Here is a 19,786-nt window from a genome sequence, read left to right on the forward strand (position 1 = left end):
CAAAACATGACTTGGGAGAGAAACTTTCCAAAAGAAGGGAACAATGAAGAGGTTGGTCTTAGTTGGGTGATTCTTCCCACCAATAACCTGCATAGATTGTGCCTCCAGATATTATTTACACCTCCAGCTTAAACATAGATGGAATGGATGGATCTGTGGGTGAAGTGAGTATCAAGATAGTATTTGACCTAATGTGTCATCAAGAAGCCCCAATAAAATTGTAGTATTTATAGATGGAAAGAAAACCCTTCTCACAGAAATGACACTTTGTTTAGAATACATTTGTGGTTAGAAACCAACCCTAGTCTAGTATAGCACTGCAGAATTGCAGAGGGCACAGTCCTCAGTCCAATTTCACAGGTGATTTTTCCTCCATTATAAAAATCAGAAGTGTGCATGTTTAGTGCTTAATCTCATTAGCAAATCAGCAGCTATTAAAAAGACCGTGATCATGTGCATAATTCAAAATTGCAATCTTCCTACAAGTACATGCATAGATTTTATTGTCTTTTGGAGGGCTTCCTGAATGTTTTCAGATAAAAGTGAATGCAAGTATATGCCTGCAACCTCACCAGGCTGTTAGAAGCATATGACTGTAATATGCTTTTTGTGCACACTCATTCCCATAATGACAGTTATCTCAGTTTTTGTCCAAATTACACACTGCATAACATGGTAATATATTTTTCTAACTACCACGATCCTGATATTCTTGTCATTGTTAGAATGCTACCATACTGCAGAGGGAAATTATCTCCACTTTACTGAGGAGCATTTATTATAGGGAAAGTATGCCATGCTAACTGTGTCAATTTAATAAAGCATTATATGGAAGTGCCTTTCTAAATGTGAAGAATCCCTCAGATATATAACATAGTAACTGGAAAAATAACAATTAACTTGCAAACTGAAGAAAGAACAATCAGGATAAATGGAAAAAAATGTCAATACATTCTTATATTTCAACTAATAAAATTTGAAACTTGGCATCTTTAATATATCTCGGAAGAATTTAACTTCTCAGTTGGGCTAAGTACTACTGATATCCAAATCGTTTGTACCAATGATGCAGACAGATGAGAACTTGGTTTAAGTATCACCAACAATTTGTCCTGGTCCAGCCACATGAATTCTCTGCTCTCACCAATTTTTACATTTTTATTATCAAAGGCATACTAACTGGACACATCATAAGTATAGCTTCAATCCTGCTGTTACCAGACTCTTTAACAGAGCTCTCATTTGCTAAAAGCTGAAATCTTGATTTCCCAATCTACTTCATGGCAACTCCCGCACATTGTTGGTCTACTTGCACAGCACTTTCTTTGTAACACTACATTCTGCATAGTTTTCCTTTTTTGCTCCCCCACTATCTGGGCAACACATAAAAACCTGCATCTCGGTATATCTGACAATAATAAATATATTTCAATTACACATTTTCAATAAAACACCCCAGATCTGTCAATAATTAATAGTCTGCCTTGTGTAATATTTTAACTTCCCTACAACATGCCACACGAGAAGGTGTGGATAATTTTCTGGAACACCCAAAGGACATAGAACCTCTAGGCATTCACTAACAGTGGTTATCCTTGAACAATGAGATACACAATCACTGAACTAATGGTGTGTTGACAGGTATCACTAAGAATAGCAATCTCAGGTTTATTATCACTCAGGCATGAGAGCTAGATCAATATGAAAGAATGGCTGCCTGTCATTCTGAGAGACAGAACACATTACATTTACTCTCAATTTCCTAAGGCTACCTATACTCGTGGTGTTTTGATGAATGCCAAATGCAGATTGCTCTTGTTCAGGTTTTTCAATGAAACATGGAAAGGAATTGAGTAGTATTTCTAGGCTCTATAAATAAGACAGGAAATTATAGGCTGGTGAGCTTGGCATCAGTCCTGGATAAACTATTGGAAAGTATTCTAAGGAACAGGATGTATAAATATTTGGGTAGACAGGGCCTGTTTAGGGATAGTCAACATGGCTTTGTGCATGGTAGGTCACACCTAACTAATCTTACAAAGTTTTTCAAGCAGGTTACCAAGAAGGCTGATGAAGGAAAGGTAGTGGATGTTGTCTACATATTGCTTAGCAAAGCCTTCGACAAAGCCCTGCATGGGAGGCTGGTCCACAGGTTAAGTCACTTGGCATTCAGAATTAAGTAGATTCAACATAGGTTTGGTGGAAAAAGCCAAAGAGTGGTGGTATATGGTTGCCTCTCCGACTAGAGGCCTGCGACTAGTGGTATGCCACAGGGACTAGGTTCTTTGTTGCTTCTCATTTATAGTAATTCACTGTGTAGATGATAATATGATAAACTGGATCAACAATTTGTGAATGACACCAAGTTTGCAGGTGTAGTGGACATTGAGAAAGGCTATCAAAATTTTGATCAGCTGGAAAAATGGGTTGAAAAATGGCAGATAGAAAGACATCAATAAACTTGAAAAAATGCAGAGAAAATTTGCATGTATATTGCTGGGACTTTTTTCTTAAAGATGTGCTGTGTGCCTCCCGGCTACCATTGCATTCTCTGTGAATCGGTATCTCTCCTTGGCCTGGGGGTTCGGGTGGTGGGACACTGGGGTGTCATCTCGTCGTCTGTTTCCATTAGAGCAGGCAGCTCATCTTCTTCTATCTCTGCCCGCCTCGATGTCGAAGGTCGAGGTTCGTCGTCTACTGTGGCTGATGTGGAAGGCTTGCTTGACTGCTGAGCCTCGTGCATTTTTCTATCACACAGTTCTTTGTAAGGACTCAAACCATCCTGCAAATATCTCCTAAACTGACATACCCTTTCAAAATTAAAGTCGTACTTTATCATTACTCATTTGGTTTTGATTGTTATCTTTTTTTCTTCCAATTGCATCAGCTCTTCGTCTGTGAGTTCTTGGTCATGGGATGCCAAAACTTCTTCAAAATCATGTTCGTCAGCTTCCACAAGCCAAACTCACGTTGTCCTTACTTTGTTCACCACGATCGAAACGCTTAATTATGTCTAGTTTTACGCTAAGTCTAACACCCTTACGAGCTCTTTCAGGCTTTTCCGATACCTTAGAACTCATCTTGCAAACGGCTGCTCACAGGCACGTGTTTAAGCAATGCCGTTCTGAATCCGGGGAAGAGCGGCTGCTCGGGGCGCGTGCTGCCTTTTATCGCGTGCTGTTTTTTTGCGCACTGATTTTTTATTGCATGCTGCTTTTTTTTCGTAGCAGTGAAAACACCTTCTGAAAGCGAAAACAGGGTAGTAATGTAGGTCTTTCGTAACAGTGAGGTTTCGTAAAGCGAACGTTCGAAAAGCGGGGGACACCTGTATAAGAGTAAATGCACATGTGGGCAATTTCCCCTCAGGTTGAGTGACACTAGATCTACAGGTCATTGGTTTAGGATGAAAGGTGAAATATTTAAGGAGAACCTGATGGGGAACTTCTTGACTTAGGGGGTGCTACAAGTGTGGAATGAGCTGCTAGTATGTAGTAGACATAGATTTAATTGTACATTTAAGAGATGTTGGGATAGGTACATAAATGAGAGCAGTATGGACAGCAATGGTCCAGGTGCAGGCAGATGGGACTAGGCAGAAGAACATGTCAGCACAGACTACATGGGCCTGCTTCTGTGCTGTAGTACACTTCGTCTCTAATATTTCTGTAAGAATAATTTATATGCCTGGATAAGTGTAATCTTAAAAACAATTGTACTCATTTGAATTGCTATTGACTGCTTCAACCTATACAGGAAAAGAAACAAAAAAATATTAATGTGGTTAGGAGCAAAACAAAAAAATTGCTGGAGAAACAGTGGGTCAGGTAGCATTAGTGGAGTCAAAAGGATAGTTCTGTAATGATGCAGGACCATGCCCTGAAATATAAACTATCTCTTTGTCTCCACTAATGCTACCTCCCTTCCTGAGTTCCACCTGTAGCTTGTTTCTTTTTGCTCCAGATTCCAGCATCTATTGTCTCTCATATCTCTGTTTTAATGTTATTAGGTTATTGATTATACCAATTAAATAGTTAATTTTATATTCGGTGTTATTGCTAATTCACATTTTTAGTCCTTGAGTTATCTTAATGGTTTTGGTAAAATAAAATCAGATTATTGTGATGCCCAAGACAAAAATGTATTACTAAAATAGGGTCACCTTAGTAAACTTTCTTAGCACTATTCAGTTAAACGATTTAAATGACAATAAGGTGTCAGTGAATCGCTACATGCCAATTACATCATTAATTTTGCTGGTGCAATTAACGTCAGTTCTACTTTTATCATTCTGACATTCCCACTACTTACACATTCCCCTGCTTGCTGTAAGTAATTTATAAGAGTTACCAAGGGTAACACCGTAGTCTGATGAAGACTTCTAGATTAGTAAGCAAGAATGGCTCTTTGGCATCACAGCAAATTGAGCTAATAAAGGACATGTCTGCCAGGCTGAATGCATTGCAAGTGGAGGCAGAACTATTAACAAAGGAAACCCTATGTCATCATCTTGACCAATCTACCAGCTGTAAATACATTTCTTCTTGATAGTATTAGTGAGTGACACTGTACAGTAGAAAGAAAGTCCTGAATCCAATCTGGGGATTATTTGGTGAACTCTGAATGTTGTCTAGGCCCTTCTGCACAGACTGCTGGCACAGACTGTTTACTATCAAACAAACTGAGAATAAAAGATGGTTGCTCCTCTCAGCTCAAGGATATACAGTGGCATGCAAAAGTTTGGACACCCCGGTCAAAATTTCTCTTACTGTGAATAGCTAAACGAGTAAAAGATGAACTGATTTCCAAAAGGCATGAAGTTAAAGATGACACATTTCTTTAATATCTGAAGCAAGAAAACTTTTTTATTTCCATCGTTTACAGTTTCAAAATAACAAAAAAGGAAAAGGGCCCGAAGCAAAAGTTTGGGCACCCTGCATGGTCAGTGCTTAGTAACATCCCCCTTGGCAAGTATCACAGCTTGTAAATACTTTTTGTAGCCAGCTAAGAGTCCTTCATTTCTTGTTTGGGGGATTTTCGCCCATTCTTCCTTGCAAAAGGCTTCTAGTTCTGTGAGATTCTTGGGCCGTCTTGCATGCACTGCTCTTTTGAGGTCTATCCACAGATTCTCGATGATGTTTAGGTCAGGGGACTCTGAGGGTCATGGCAAAACCTTCAGCTTGCGCCTCTTGGGGTAGTCCATTGTGGATTTTGAAGTGTGTTTAAGATCATTATCCTGTTGTAGAAGTCATCCACTTTTTATCTTTCGCTTTTTTCACAAACGGTGTGATGTTTGCTTCCAGAATTTGCTGGTATTTAATTGAATTCATTCTTCCCTCTACCAGTAAATGTTCCCCATGCCACTGGCCGCAACACAAGTCCAAAGTATGATTGACCCACCCTTGTGCTTAACAGTTGGAGAAGGGTTCTTTTCATGAAATTCTGCTCCTTTTTTCTCCAAACATACCTTTGCTCATTGTAGCCAAAAAGTTCTATTCAAATCGTTCAAAGGAACATCTAAACAAGCCTGATACATTTTGGAAATAAGTCCTGTGGACTGATGAAGTTAAAATGGAACTTTTTGGTTGCAATGAGAAACCCGGACTGAAGAAATCATGTTATTTCCGGGCCCAGCCCATGCATTATTACTGTTCACTACTGTAGTACAGAGTTAGTTAGTATGACTTCCCTACTCGAATCATGTAACGATGCAATTTCTGTGAACTAGGTATGACATTCAATGTGATAAAGTTCAGAATCTGCACTTTCAAATGATCGTGACTGCATTTCTCTAGCCTATGGCCCAACTGAGATATTGCTGCCCATTTTATGTACCTTCAGGCAGAGAGTCAGGTTTTGCCTGAGCTATGATAATGTCATAACTTTTTCCATTATAGATCGCAGCACTTGAGGTTGGACTTAAACAACAGGTGATTGACTGTGATCATTAATCCATATTGAAAAGGGCAGAAACAAACCAAATAAAAAATTATAGACAGTATAGTGTACGGTATCTGAAATATGGATTTATACCAACAGCAAGCAACCAACAGCAGTTAGTGTGTCTGTTGTATGAAAAAGTTTTTCCAAATGACACAATAAAACCATCCAAGCCCTTTGAACATTTGAAGAGAATACACTAATAAAACAAACAAAAACTTGGCTTATTTTCAGTAAGTTCATGAAAACTTTAAGAAATGTAAAACACGTCAAAACATGTTTGCCGGCATTTCACAACAAACAGTGATTATTTATGTGCTTCATGCAATATTTCATTGCTCCTTGCTAAATCTGGGAAGTCCCATACAATTACAGAAGAACCGATTCTTCCAATAGTATGAGAGCTTCTGAGTACGGTTTTGCATAGATCACCAGAGTTAATAATTAAAGTGATTCCCCTCTGCTGTAACTTTGTTCAAAGATGAATAAAGGAAATGTCTCAGAATGTGGAAGACAGATGTGCACCAAACTTAGAGCAACAGAATTTGCTCTGCAATTGAATGAATCAAATTTGCCAGGCAACAAATCTTTGCTTCTTGGTTATTTTCGCTTCATGAAAGATGAAAGCATGATTCAAGAGCTGTTATTTGCAAAGGGTCAAGAAATAGATATGAAGGGGAAGTCAATATTTTGTATTATTGGGCAATTTTTCAAAGAGAAGGATATTCCACTCACCAACGTTCTTGCTTGTGCAACAGATGGGCCACTACCAATGACAGGATGCCACTTTCCTAAAAAAGCTGTACCTAACATATTTACTGTCTAATATAGAGACAACATCTCATCACAAAAAAAAGTGATCAGCTGCACATATCATTAAATACTGTTATCACAGTGGAAAATAAAATTAAGTCCCATGTTCTCAATTATTGACTATTTCAAGAGTTCTGTATTGAGAATGATGAACAGTTTGCTATTGCACATAGAAGTCAGTTGGATCTCAAAAGTAAACTACTTGAGATGCTTTTATGCATTTTTTGAAATTGTGATAAAATCATTTGAAAACTCGTATGCTACATTCAGTAATCAATTGAAGAATATTAGGAACAACATTGCTTATTTATCAAAATTAGTCACAAAGTTTAACAAAATCAGTCTTCAATTGAAAGGAAATAATCTGAGTCTTATCAAAGTCAAATCAGCCGTCTCCACATTTCTGTCCAAGTTAACTCTGTTTTAGTGCACCACTGGATGTCATGACATTTTCCAATTTCCAAGCCTCTCTGAGTTGGAAGAGAAAGAAAGAATACCGGATGATGATCTTCAAGTATACTATGCCCACCATGGTGAAATGCATAAAGACATGTCAGAGAGATTTCAGGATCTTCTCTTGATCCAAGTTCCTGATTGGTTAATAAATCCATTCCTGAAAACTTGTAATGAGGAATTAACAGGAAGGATGGAGGAAGAATTGATCTCACTACAAAATAACTCTGAGCTGAAGCCAAAGTTCAAAAAATCATATCAAGACTTTTGGTTGCAGAAAGAAATCTCTGAATGCTGTCCTATATGGTGGAAAAAAGATCACTATGTTATTTATGGGCTCTCCAACATCATAATTATTGGACCATGCTTTCAGTGCAGTTGCCCAACAAAACCAGACTGCAAATTACTGAAGGTGGGGATTTGATGCTCCTTCTGAGTGACCTTCAGCCTGATGTTGAGAAAGTGGTATCACTGCACCAAGTCCATTCATTTCACTGAAAAGTGAAAAAGCAATGAAGTAGTGAATAGTTGGACTACCAATGTATGCTCAAAATTGTTGATGAAACTTGCTTTTACTATTATCAGATAAAAAAAATTGTAGCTTGAAATAGATTTGAATAACTTTTGCAATTATTTGTCACTGCTTTGAGTTTGCAGTTCCTATATTCTTTCACTCTGCATCATAAATCAAAAATTCTTTATAGTTTCATGTAATGGCCAGAAAGGGAGAGTGGTCTCTGGGGGTGTAGTCTGGGAGACAAGGGGACGCTAACCCAAAAATGTTTGGGAACCGCTGATGCAGAGCCTCTATTTTCAGTCTACTATCCCCAAAATGTGTAGTCCAAATGACAAGGCATGGCTAATTAAAAAAATAAATCTGTTGCAACCAATATTTATTTATATGCCAAATTTGATTTTTAGTAATAATAATATTAGAATCCAGTTTTCTACAAGTACTTCTATCTTAAGTTGTTTGTTACTACCTTCATCTCTTTCATTGAACAAATATGCTATGGGTTGGAGTAAGAACTCTAAGGCAGGAATCTTCCACTTCAGTCATGTGAGAATTCACAACTGTCCTATTCATTAATCACTGTATGCATTTATTTCAATTCCCATATTTTAAAGTGACTTGATTACCTTTTCGCCCATGGATACACCTCCTGATGTAATGATGATATCAGCACGACTTATGCCTTCATTGAGTGCATTCAGCAGGTCATCAGGGCTACAAGTAAAAGAAATTAAATGAGCAATAAACTCTTTAAAACTTTGAGAAAGTACACTTGAACATCTCTTTAAGTAAATAGCAGTTTTTCACATCCCATTACTTCCAAAGTGAAAACGTACTGGTTGACACTTCCTCCAAATTATTGTAACTAAACTTTGCACTCACAGCAGCAGTCTCATAACTTTGCCTTCCTCCATATTTTTGCCTGAAATGAATAGGTACACAAATTTGGCACACTACATAACTATCCTCTCCAACAAACATTCCTCATCTTTGCTGTTGAAGCTCTCTGACATTTGCAAAATATTTGCTCCCTAGTAAGTATTCAACTATAAATGTCATTTAGAAGCTTATTCCTGTTTATTGGATATGCTGACCTTAGTTCAAAATGATGAAACTCAGGATACTAAGAGATTAAAACTTGATAACACTGTGAGGATCATGTTTTTTGACTTCTCCAGTGCGTTCAACACCATCCGCCCTGCTCTGCTGGGGGAGAAGCTGACAGCGATGCAGGTGGATACTTCCCTGGTGTCATGGATTCTTGATTACCTAACTGGCAGACCACAGTACGTGTGCTTGTAACACTGTGTGTCCGACAGAGTGATCAGCAGCACTGGGACTCCACAGGGGAATGTCTTGTCTCCCTTTCTCTTCACCATTTACACCTCGGACTTCAACTACTGCACAGAGTCTTGTCATCTCCAGAAGTTTTCTGATGACTCTGCCACAGTTGGATGCATCAGCAAAGGAGATGAGGCTGAGTACAGGGCTACGGTAGGAAACTTTGTCACATGGTGTAAGCAGAATTATCTGCAGTTTAATGTGAAAAAGACTAAGGAGCTGGTGGTAGACCTGAGGAGAGCTAAGGTACCGGTGACCCCTGTTTCCACCCGGGGATCAGTGTGGACATGGTGGAGGATTACAAATACCTGAGGATATGAGTTGACAATAAACTGGACTGGTCATAGAACACTGAGGCTGTCTACAAGAAGGGACAGAGCCGTCTCTACTTCCTGAGGAGACTGAGGTCCTTTAACATCTGCCGGACGATGCTGAGGATGTTCTACGAGTCTGTGGTGGCCAGTGCTATCATGTTTGTTGTTGTGTGCTGGGGCAGCAGGCTGAGGGTAGCAGACACCAACGGAATCAACAAACTCATTCGTAAGGCCAGTGATGTTGTGGGGATGGAACTGGACTCTCTCACGGTGGTGTCTGAAAAGAGGATGCTGTCCAAGTTGCATGCCATCTTGGACAATGTCTCCCATCCACTACATAATGTATTGGGTGGGCACAGGAGTACATTCAGCCAGAGACTCATTCCACCGAGATGCAACACTGAGCGTCATAGGAAGTCATTCCTGCCTGTGGCCATCAAACTTCACAACTCCTCCCTTGGAGGGTCAGACACCCTGAGCCAATAGGCTGGTCCTGGACTTATTTCCTGGCATAATTTACATATTGCTATTTAACTATTTATGGTTTTATTACTATTTATTATTTATGGTGCAACTGTAACGAAAACCAATTTCCCCCGGGATCAATAAAGTATGACTATGACTATGACTATATTCATTCAACTAAATATTAACTCGGCACTTTTAATTGTTTAATAATTTGTTATACTATTTTGAAATGCAAAAACTAAAATAATTATATCATTCAGCCTTAAGACATTTTGTATCGGCTAAAATATTTAATTTTCCAGTTGGCAACATGAAGTTACAGGTAATTCTTAACCTGTATCCAGTATGAGTATGGACAATAGTTAGTGACTACAATAAAATGATGACGTAATACAAATTCTGCTAAAACACTGAAATGTATGCATAATGCTGTAAGTCCTTCTCCTGAATGTGTCTTGTGATGATTACAAGACCTAACATACAGTCAACATCTATTGTTAGTTAATAATTAAAGACAGACAAGTAAATGTGAAAGGATGGCAAATAATCTTTACGAACGGGCATAGAATGTCTCAGCAGAGAATACATTTAACTGTACAGGATTACAGTCACCTCTTCCCCTTCATCAAATGCATGTTAGTAAAACTCCAGACCAGTTACTTTCGTGGCTTCAAGTAGATGATCATTTGGAGCTATTTTGTTCCTGCACATTGAGTGAAAAATTGAAATCTGCTGCCACCTGGTGAAATGTCTATTCATTCTATAAGTACAGCATTCTTGATGGAATTTAGAGCATGGATGCAATGGGCAATGCTGGTACTTCTACATTATTATTCTGATAATGCTTTGGTGGTAAACTCCACTGAGAATCAAAGAAATAATAGACGGTTTTGCAATTCTCTGGAACTCTACTGAGAAATTTACCTGGAAAATCTATGCCAGTGAATTAACAGTAAACACAAAACGCAGATCCGCAAACACAAGAAAATCTGCAGATGCTAGAAATCCAAGGCAACTCACACAAAATGCTAGAGGAACTCAGCAGTTCAGGCAGCATCTATGGAAAGGAATAAACAGTTGACAGTCAGACAGTTTCAGGCTGACACTTGAGTCCTGATGCAGGGTCTTGGTATGAAACATCGACCGTTTATTCCTTTCCACACATGCTGCCTGACCTGCAGAGTTCCTCTAGCATTTTGTGTGTGTTGCCACAAAATACAGATGCTGCAAATCAGATATAAAAACAGAAATTGCTATAAATACTTAGGCACATTAGACAACAAATATGGTGATATTAATTCTGTTTTCTCTTTCCACAGATGCACTCTGATCTGCTGAGTATTTCCATCATTCTCTGTTTTCAAATCTGTTGGACTTGGAGTGGGAAGAGTATCTCCATTGATTTCAATGGTTGAGCAGGGTTAGGAAATGTAATAGGTAGATGAATTAAAACGTGATGAATGGTTTTGATTTTGTATTTGTAGGTAATTAGATTATACATTTTAACTTTATTAAAACTTATGTTTGATTTTTAATGAGTTAATGAGTTAGTGAAGGAGGTGAGTTATTAACTTCAAACTTTCTGCATAATCACTCAAAGAGTTGAACTGCACGTTCATGCAACGAGAGCTGTATAACTCATCTCCTTCTACTGTGGGCCACAAACTTATCAATCACCCCTGCTGTTGACCACTTACTGGAGGTCCAAGATGCCGACTCCTACAAAGAAGGGATCCGTATGTTCCTTGACCGCTGGACTAAGTGTGTAAATGTAGGAGGGGACTATGTTGAAAAATAAATGTGCTAGGTTTTCTAAAATTGACTCCTCCTACCTTAGTCCACAAACTTATCAATCACCCCTCGTAGTGGAAATCTATCTATCAATTGCACAGGTCAGCATAAGATAATCTATTTTCCAGATAGTAAAGATTATTTTATTAATTTTACTAGATGAATGAATTCTACTTGGGCTTCCAGCCAAGTACAGGTATCGATGATAGGATGAAGAAGGCAGAGATGTCATCAAAACATTGGTTAAAGTTGATATTTGTACCCAGCTGGAAGCTCAGGAAGAGTTTATTCATCATATATGCCGGGAAAACACCAGATCTTTAAAAAAAATTTTACTAGATGTTTTCATAAATCTTGAATTCTTTTTGTTCAAATCCATTTATTAAAAATGTGCACAATATCAAATACACAATCTTACAAAGCCCAACATGAACAATGTCACAGATAATCTGCCATTTCCATTATAAGAGGAAATAAACATTAAAATGTGGTGTGCTGGCAACTGAACTCAAAAGCACATTTCAATTTCTAGGGTTATTTCATTAATGAAACAAACTATGGATCTTGGATTAAATATTTACGAATTTAACTTTGTAGAATTAATATGTTATATTATAGACCTCAATAAACATAATTATGAACTATGTCTAAATATTTTCTCTCATCAATAATGATACAATGAAGAATATTGAAAGCACAGTACGCACGGTACAATTTTTAATATGGACAATTAAGGATCACATTGAATATTTTAATTTCAACAGCCCCTAATTTTCCTGCTCTCTGAATAGTTAAATCAAGGAATCACCATCAAGCATTTAATTTCATATTTTTATAATCCACTATTGCCTTGGAAGAAATGTATAAAGTTTAGCTATGTTAATCTGATTTTGAAAAATTAATGACACACTCTGAAAACCATTTTATAGTATTACTTTAATAGTTCACTACTTGCTGCCCCTCCAGTTTACAAACAGAAAAATCATATTTAATTCATTATATCTGATAATTTCTTTTATGGATTAATTTGTATTTAATATGCTTTTGTAGGAAAATTGAAAACATTATGGGCTCTGCTTCAAATGCTCCATTCTAAATTCAAATAATTCCTTGACTTGTGGATAAGTTAAAACCAAAATTTGAAATTAGTTGGTTTCTTTTTTTATTTTTTGACAAAATACACAGGGTTTATAATTATTTCAACTGTGCGCTTAAAAATAAATACCTTAATGTTAATGCATAACATGAATTGATAAAATAAGTTTGTATTCAGTGTTATACATAGCTACTAGCTGTATATTTTTGTTAATTATATGGATTTCTAACAGTTACTTAAGGAAATTGCTCAATATAAACTGCTAGTCTGACACTGATGCCACAATCTTCTCTCTACCACATGATAGGAAGAAAGGTTTCTGTATATATTATCACTTGATAAGAAGCTAAGCCTGTTGTGGATAGTAGCTTTGGATATTGTTGCTGGGAATGGTATATCATGCTTTCCTTTCCAGGTGCCGAAAAATTCTAGGATTTTTAATAATTCGCATGTATGTTGTAGGAGGTTGTGAAATAGTTCATGTTGTGCAGCCTGTTAGCACTCAGATAAGACTGCAAAAGCCCTTCTTGCACTAAATAAGCAATTAGACTAGCAGTTGGTGGAAATGCTTGACTAAATAAAATCTAACTGCTTTGCTAAATGCCAAATTTTTGCAGCTGAGATGTTGTTATTCTTAACTTTCCACAGTTTTAAATCATTTGATGAGAAAAATGAAAATCATAGCTGAGAGAGCTCTCAATTTAAAGGGGCAATTTTAAAGATAACGTGCCTGACACTGAGTTTGGTGAATGTTATTATTGCTATGCTGAGTCTAAGTGCAGAGTTCTGGTGAAGTATTCTACAGTTAGTCAGAATGCAGTGACCAGTTAGCAATTTATCTCACTCTGCAAAAATGGCATCTGTTTTAAGTCTTTTAATTTGAATTTGCTAATTGATATTAAATCAATTTATTGTTTTGATTGCCAAGGACATGTGAGAACTGGGAAAACAACTGCATATTTCCTGAACCAACAGATTGAAGAACGCAGTCTGAATAAAAGGGTGTCAATTAATGTTGTGAACCGAATGTCAAATTAAGTACTGAAAAAAGACTAAAATCCAAAAAAAAGTAAAAGATTGATAGAAGTATATGAAGGAAAAGCAAAATGACAATTTTTGATATCTGAATATGACGATTATTTAAAAGTAGAACGTAGAATGTAGAATCATATAGCATAGTAAGGCCCTTTGGCCCATGATGTTGTGTCAATCTTTTAACCTACTCCAAGACCAGTGCAATGCTTCCCTTCCACACAGCGTTCCATATTTCCTTCATCCTCGTGCTTATCTAAGAGTCTCATAAATGCCCCTAATGTATCTTTCTCTAACACCACCTCTGGCAGCACATTCTATGCACCTACCACTCTCTGTGTAAAAAAAAACTTGCCTCTGACATCCCTCCTATACTTTCCTCCAATCACCTAAAAATTATGACCTCTCATATTAGCTGTGTCTAACTGGGGGAAATACACTGGCTGTGTAGTCTTTTATCATCTTTATACACTTCTGTCAAGTCACCTCTGATACTCCTTTGCTCCAAAGAGAAAAGCCCTAGCTCACACAATCTTTCCTCATAAAACATACTCTCTAATCCAGATAGCATCCTGGTAAATCTCCTCTGTACCCTCTCTGAAGCTTCCACATCCTTCTCATAATGAGGTGAATAGAACTGAACACAATATTCCAAGTGGTCTAACCAGAGATTTTTAACGAGTTCCAACATTACCTCATGGCTTTTGAACTCTATCCCCAGATAATAAAGGCCAAGATACCATACACCTTCTTAACAACTCTATCAACTTGTGTGGCACTTTTCAGCAACCTATGAATATAGACGCCAAGATTTCTCTGTTCTTCCATAATGGTGAATCCTGCCTTTCACCCTGTACTCTGCCTTCAAGTTTGACCTTCCAAAGAGTATCATTTCACACTTTACTGGCTTAGACTCCATCTACCTCTTCTCAGCCCTGTTCTTCATCCTATCAATGTCCTGTTGTCACCTACAACAACCTTCTACACTACCACAAAACCACCAACCTTCATGTCATCTGCAAACTTACTCACCCACCCTTCTATTTCGTTATCCATGTCATTTATGAAAAGCACAAAGAGCAGGTGTTCTAGAGCTGTCCACTGTGGAACACCACTGGTCATGATATCCAGGCAGAACATACTCCATCTACTACCACACGCTGTCTTCTGTGGCCAAGTTAATTCTGAATCCACGCAGCCAACTTTCCCTGGATTCCATGCCTCTTAACAGTAATTGAAATATATTAAGCCATTACATTGGTAAGTGAGTATATATCAATTATAGACATTGTTTTCTATGTTTCAAGTGGCAATATTAGCAACATAGTTATTGTTCAACTTCTGGAGGAACAGGACAGCATAGGCACAAACTTTTTTTTAAACATATTTATCTATTCAAATCCAGTTAATAGAAGCTGCTCTCCAATAAATACTTTAAAAACAAAGATCACTGTTAGCCACATTGTGACCAGCCCAAGACTTTACAATAAGTATACATGTAAAATTTGACTTTTTCCACCATATGCAATCAACAATGTAGCTGCCATAATGGAATCCATTCACAACAACAGAAAGAACAGGTAAATAAAAACAAAAATCACAACTAATTCTTGTGAGTTGGCACCATTAACAAAGACTGAATTTATATGCTTAAAACAAAAGGAAATTATATCCGAACTTTAGATCGTAAGAACATTTTTTAAATGTGCTAAGTGAAGTATTTTAAGGATATGATGTATTTCCAGGAATTATAGCCACAAAGTTTGTCATAAATGCGTCAAAGCACACTGCACTACCGTAGATGTGATATCAAGGAACAATTAAAACCACTGGATAGGGCAAAGGTTGTAGGACCAGTCAGATTCTCAGTTGAGTTACTGCAGATCTGCTTTCCAGAACTGGCGCATCTCTGGCCAAGCTGTTCTAGTACAGAAATATCTGCACAGACATGTGGAATACTGTCCTGGCATGCCCTTCCCACAAAAAGGAGAACAAATCCAATAAGTATCACCTCATGAGTAATGAGTTCTGGACCAAGTGTTCACAGTAAAACACAATCTGGGCATAATTGAGTAGATTAATGCATTGTGATTGACACATTGTATCACTTGGCTGATGATTGAAGACAAAGTGATACAATGCGTCATCCACAATGCATTAATCTACTCAATAATGCCCAGATTGTGTTTTGCTTCATCACCGAGGTCAGACATGGCATACTTATTGATGTTTGTACAAATGTTCACTTCCATTTACAGCTCTTCAACAAATGAAATAGCTTAAGTCTACAAACCCAAGATCAAGACTACTTTGATGTATGCACTAATTAGTGACAAGCCCAGCAGCATTTCCAAAACTCACACGTTTATCATCAAGGAAGGAGCAGCACGAAGACTGGGAACACCACCAACACGCTCCTCTCCAATTCACATGCTATTCTGACTTGAAAATATATTCCTGTTCCTTTATTGTTGGGAGAGAATCCTTTGTAATTATTAGAATAAAATAAATACTCTTGTTCCATGTTTCAGAATTCTGTGTCTATGTGATTAAATAGCAATTATCGGGACTCCATCAGTACAGTGGGAGATCAGATCATGGGGAAATAGTGTGCGTATTTTCATGTTAAAAAAATAATAAATCACAAACAAGGGAAAATCTGCAGAAGGTCAAATCCCAGCAACACACACAAAATGCTGTAACGTTGACTATAGATTTTTTCCATAGATGATGCCTGACCTGTTGTGTTCCTCCAGCATTTTGTGTGTGTTGCAAAAAATAATAAAAGTTTATTTCTGACCAACAAACATTAGGCTTGATTTGTATGGCTGAATTAGAAGGCAGTACGAATGAAAAATAAACAGACCACTGGAATGTTACTCTGCAGGTCACCATTCTTCACTGTAGTTCACTACATCAGTTTTCTTTGTAGGAAGGTTTTACACTAATTCATTGGCAGCAAGGGGCCTGAACACACAAGGAGAGACAGATGTAGAACTGATTGACATTCTTTAAGTCAATTGTATATGTTACATTTTTTTCCAGAATAAACTGGCTTTGAATTCATGCATCTTTTTCCAGGATATAGACACCTAAATGAATGTGAACTCTTTCTGAAGATACCTAGCTTTTGAGGACTTCAGCCCGAAACAATCAATCTCTGCAGAAATGCTCAGAAATTCATAAACAGATGGTCACCAGAGCTGGTTAAGTATTACAGGTCTGTGAGATACTGCAAGGAAGCGGGTCCTTCACTCCAGTAAGTCTGCTCAGACAATCAAACAGAATTATACAGAAATCTTACTATAACCCGTTTTTTTTTGCTCTCATTCCCGTCAACTACCCACAGATTCTACGGCTTATCTCTTCACTAGGGACAATATACAATTAACCTCTCAACCCTCACAATTTTAGATAGAAGGAAGAAACTGGAAAAAAACCCACGCTGTCATTGGGAGAACGTGCAAACTCTGCATAGACAACGACAGTGGTCAGGCCTGAAACTGAGTCGCTGGAGCTATGAGAGCAGCTGTACCAGCTGCATTATAATAAATGGAATGGTAGTTAATAATCAAGTATTGAATCATAGGATTGGCTTGGATATAGACTAAACACAGGTGTTTCCAAAGGGCATGATAGAGACGTAGGGAAAGTCATGTGGCTATTTATATAGTTTCTTGTTTTTGATTCATTAAGAGATGATGAATTGTTTGGTTTGATTGGTTTGTTATATTTCCTCTTCCAAACATGTACGCACAAATATATCAAGCGTTGCAGCATCAAGAAGTACATCTTTAGGTTGATTGGACCCTCTGCTCCTGAAGAAGAGTGACCAATCCAATCAATGCACTTTTGTTTGACTCAGGAATAAGACCATAAGACCATAAGATATAGGAGCAGAATTAGGCCATTTGGCCCATCGTGTCTGTCTGCCATTTCATCATGGCTGATCCAATTTTCCTCTCAACTCCAATCTCCTGCCTTCTTCCTGTACCCGTTCATGCCCTGACCAATCAAGAACCTATCAACTTCAGCCTTAAATATACATAAAGAGTTGGCCTCCACAGTTGCCTATGGCAAAGAATTCCACAGATTCACCACCACCTGGCCTAAGAAATTTCTCCTCATCTCCATTTGAAAAGGACACCCCTCTATTCTGAGGCTGTCTCCTCTGGTCTTAGACTCTCTCACCACAGGAAACATCCTCTCCACATCCACCCTATCAAGGCCTTCCCAAATTCAATAGGTTTCAATGAGGTCACCCCTCATTCTTCTGAATTCATTCAAGTGAATACAGGCCCAGAGCCATCGGACGCTCTTCATATGACAAGCCCACTCAATCGTTTTCGTGAACCTCCTTTGAACCCTCTCCAGTTTCAGCATATCCTTTCTAAGATAAGGGGCCCAAACCTGCTCACAATACTCCAAGTGATGTCTCACCAGTGTTTTATGAAGTTTCAACATTACATCCTTGCTTTTATATTTGAGTCCTCTCGAAATGAATGCTAACATTGTATTTGCCTTCCTCACCATAGACTCAGCCTGCAAATTAACCTTTCCAGCTCCAACTCCTTAACACAGTTTATTAGAAGTTGCAGCTGGATACACTTCTCATAATTGTGGTGGCCAGTGATACTGGAAGTCTTCCTGTCTTTCCACATCCTGCAAGAGGAGCATTGCACTATTCTGCCTGTTGTTTCTACTTAGCTGAGCAGATATAAAGAAGAGAAGGAAAAAACTTGAGCTTTTCTTTTCTTTGCTTTCTCTGAGTGAAGCCTCTCTTTGCTGAAGCCTTGAAGAGGTAAAGCCTTAAGATCACCACTCTATGTCTACTCAGATGATGGCCCTTTGATTTGTGATTTGCGTGAGTAATTTTTTCCCCTCCATAAAAAGCACAATCCAATGTTTACTTCAGATACATTACATCAATAAATGTGAGGGAATTAATAAAGATGGATCGGCAGATAGTTACAAATCCTATTGTGAAGCCCATTGATAAAATGGGTGACAAAATGGACAATGGCAAATACAGACCTTTTAGTTTCAATTCCATTCAATGTAAAAATAACACAATGTTAGAAACCTCAGATTTACCTTAAAAAAAGTGGCAAGAATATTCAAAAATGAAAATTTCTGCAACAGATTCCACAGTGGATGGAGCAATCTATATACTACTAAAACTCTCATGCTCTGCCTGTCTGTTTGTCTGTTTGTGACCTCCAATTAGTGCAAACCGTGCATTACAGCGGCACTTTTTTTTGGCTAAATTGAATTAAAGTGCGCTAACTTACAGAATGCAGGCAAAGTTCAGGGTTATGTATTCATATAAAATTGCTCATGCCCCAAAAATCACCAGGCTGCCTTTCACCTGAGACCCGATTGGCCATCATGGAAATCAGGACACGACAGCCCGACGCATGTACACGGCCAGCCTCAGCCGCGCCTCACGATGCTCACAGAACCAGCTCCACCTTCCACGGAGAACGCGACGCCACACCATGATGCATGCGCATGGCCAGCCTCAGCAGCTTGGAGGCTTGGGTGTTACTGCTTCCTATCTCCTATCAAGCATTAGGGTAAAAATACATGGATAGCCTAATTATGCCACGTGGAAAGAGAAGGGGGACATTATGGTCAAGAGATGATGCCAAAAGTTGTCGGGAAGCGGCAAGGAAAGGGAGAGTACAACAATCGGATGAGGCCAGGGCTGCACGTCTCCAGGATCAAAGAGTCAAGACAAAAAAGATGAGAGAATACGAGACAGAGGAGGACAGACATGCACGTCTCCAAAATGACAACAATAGGCATAGATGGAGGAGAGAACAAGAATCCGATCAGTCCAGGGCCGCACGACACCAGGACCACAGAGGTAGAACAAATGGTAGAAGAGATGAAGAGACGAAGGATGAAAGGGCTATGCATCTCCAGAATGACAAAAACAGGCAGAGAAGGAGGCGAGAGGAAGAGACAGAGGAGAAAAGGAGATCAACTCGAGAATATGTGGCACAGAGTAATTATTGCGAGAGT

At 38.3% G+C, this 19,786-nt stretch overlaps 1 protein-coding gene across 9 annotated transcripts in view; it reads right to left on the reverse strand.

The window, feature by feature from the left end:
- The window catches only part of LOC134348279 (gephyrin), a 684,809-nt gene that overhangs the window by 34,391 nt on the left and 630,632 nt on the right, over positions 1-19,786 (reverse strand). For all 9 annotated transcript variants that reach the window (XM_063051467.1, XM_063051417.1, XM_063051452.1 and 6 more), the window contains one exon: positions 8,344-8,431. In XM_063051467.1, the coding sequence (XP_062907537.1) occupies positions 8,344-8,431 (88 nt within the window). The remainder of the gene's footprint in view (positions 1-8,343; positions 8,432-19,786) is intronic.

Source organism: Mobula hypostoma, chromosome 1 (genome assembly GCF_963921235.1).
Source record: "Mobula hypostoma chromosome 1, sMobHyp1.1, whole genome shotgun sequence".
In the NCBI taxonomy this organism is placed as follows: Eukaryota; Metazoa; Chordata; class Chondrichthyes; order Myliobatiformes; family Myliobatidae; genus Mobula; species Mobula hypostoma.